The sequence below is a fragment of the Apaloderma vittatum genome, unplaced genomic scaffold, assembly GCF_000703405.1.
Source record: "Apaloderma vittatum isolate BGI_N311 unplaced genomic scaffold, ASM70340v1 scaffold32452, whole genome shotgun sequence".
Taxonomy (NCBI): Eukaryota; Metazoa; Chordata; class Aves; order Trogoniformes; family Trogonidae; genus Apaloderma; species Apaloderma vittatum.
The window spans coordinates 1,744-3,754 of NW_009704666.1; the positions used below are offsets into that span (position 1 = coordinate 1,744).

At 52.4% G+C, this 2,011-nt stretch overlaps 1 protein-coding gene across 1 annotated transcript in view; it reads left to right on the top strand.

Moving 5' to 3' along the window:
• Positions 1-601: 601 nt before the first annotated feature.
• The window catches only part of LOC104270697 (microtubule-associated protein tau-like), a gene marked incomplete at its 3' end in the record, with an annotated part of 4,195 nt that continues 2,785 nt past the window's right edge, over positions 602-2,011 (top strand). The window contains exons 1-2 of the mRNA XM_009865129.1: positions 602-757; positions 905-997. Of these exons, the coding sequence (XP_009863431.1) occupies positions 602-757; positions 905-997 (249 nt within the window). The remainder of the gene's footprint in view (positions 758-904; positions 998-2,011) is intronic.

The window sequence follows — 2,011 nt, forward strand, 5'->3', positions numbered from 1 at the left end:
GCCCGGGATGGTGTTTTGGGGGTGGTCTGTGCTACCCCTTCCACCTCAGCTATACGGGCCTTAAGAAAACTGCAGGCAGGGGCCGGCATCCCTGGCTGCATTTGCTTTTTCTCTTTGTAACTGCAGAGGGAGTTTGAGCCCTGCACAGCGCAGAGCTCAGGCCGGGCTTGGCCGCACAGCTCCCGCTCTCCAGGTTTGCCCAGTTTGCTCAAGCTGCTGACGGAGACGTCCCTAGGACGTCTGTCTGCCTGTACTAGAGAGATGGGGCTGAGCAGGCGTTTTTCTCTCAGCTCCATCCTTCCCCCGGCTCTGCAGAAGCCGAGTCGCGGAGCACGCAGCCGTCCGGCACCTTTTCTGCCCAGCAAGTTCCCCGTTTCGTTCAGTGAAAGAAAATGGGATGAGCTGGCATTTTTTTAAATTATTTTTTTGCTGGAAGCCAGGGCTGCTGTGCTAGCTGGACATCCCCAAACTCTGCCTGTAACCTGCCCCCAACTCCATCTTCAGCTCCCAACCCACGTACTCGTTGTTGCAAATCTACGCGGCAAGCCAGAGATTCTCCTTGGCTCTTGGCGCTGGAAGGCAGGTTCCTGGTTTTAGCGATATGACGCGTGGTCGAGCTCCAGATGGTCATGTTGTTTCTCACGCTCTTTTCTGGCTACCAAAGGTGCAGATTATTAATAAGAAGCTGGACTTTAGCAGCGTTCAATCCAGGTGTGGCTCAAAGGATAATATCAAACACATCCCGGGAGGAGGCAGTGTGAGTACCTTCACACTTTCAATGCACTATAATAGTTCTGATGATACGTGGCATGTTGTATACACTAAACTGCCAATGCTATCTGCAGCGACCCTGCCGTGAGATAGCTATTGGTGACGTGCAATGACTCTTTTCTGGCTACCAAAGGTGCAGATTGTTAATAAGAAGTTGGACTTTAGCAGCGTTCAATCCAGGTGTGGCTCAAAGGATAATATCAAACACATCCCGGGAGGAGGCAGTGTGAGTACCTTCACACTTGGAATGCACTGTCATAATCCTTATTCTTTAGTGGCATGTTGTACACACTAAATCGCCAATGCTATCTGCGGCTGTCAGATAGCCATTGGTGACGTGCTGTCATTTAACCCCATTAACCCCCCAAAGACATGGTTAGATGAACCCTAACAAGTCCTGGACATGCCTGACATGGACAGAACTAACCGCCCCGCGTGTGGAAACCATGTCTGTAACAAAACATCCCGTTAACTCGAAGGTTTTACACTACCTGGAAGGCTTTAACGCCTCGCTGTCTGCGGGCTGGGCGACCTCCAGCAGACAGGGATGCGGTAGATGGGTAGATTTGTAAAAAAAAAACGCACTCCTTGTGGCTTAATGTACTGCTTAACCGCACGTGACTCCGTGCAACACGTGAAAGCGCAAGTTCCTGCCCATTCCCATCAGGCAAGTATGATCCCTGCAAATATTCAGCTTCTCCTTGCTAACGACTGTGCCCAGCAGCGCCCAGGGAGGCTGAGCCTAAAGTAATATCGAGTTAATCGATCCAAACGCGGGTGTTTCCAGCCGTTCCCAGGTAAATCGCCAGATTCGGTCATCAGTTACTGTGCCAGAAACCTGGAGAAACTCCGCAGAGGTTGGCGGATTTACGCCTGTCTCTCTGGAGACAGAGTTTTGAGTCCAGGAACGATGACGGACCAAGGAAGGCGCATCGCTGAGACCACAAACGCTGCGGGCCAGGGTCTGGGGTTGCCTGGTCTCCGGCCTTCTGAGGAAGCTCCCTGGTGCCTCTCAGATGTTCCCGCTGGGTTTACTTTGTGCTTTTTTTGATCTCTCTGGGCGCCCTCCCTGAGAAACCGAGCGTTGCAGAGGGCTTGGCACGTAAACGTCAGGACGTAACTGGGTTCGCAACCTCCGTCCTAAATTTGATGTGGTCCTGCGTTTATTTAACGGGCTGGAGGAGCTGCTTGGCGGAGGGCACGCCTCTGTGAAGCAGGTTCCCTGCTTGTTCTGCTCTCT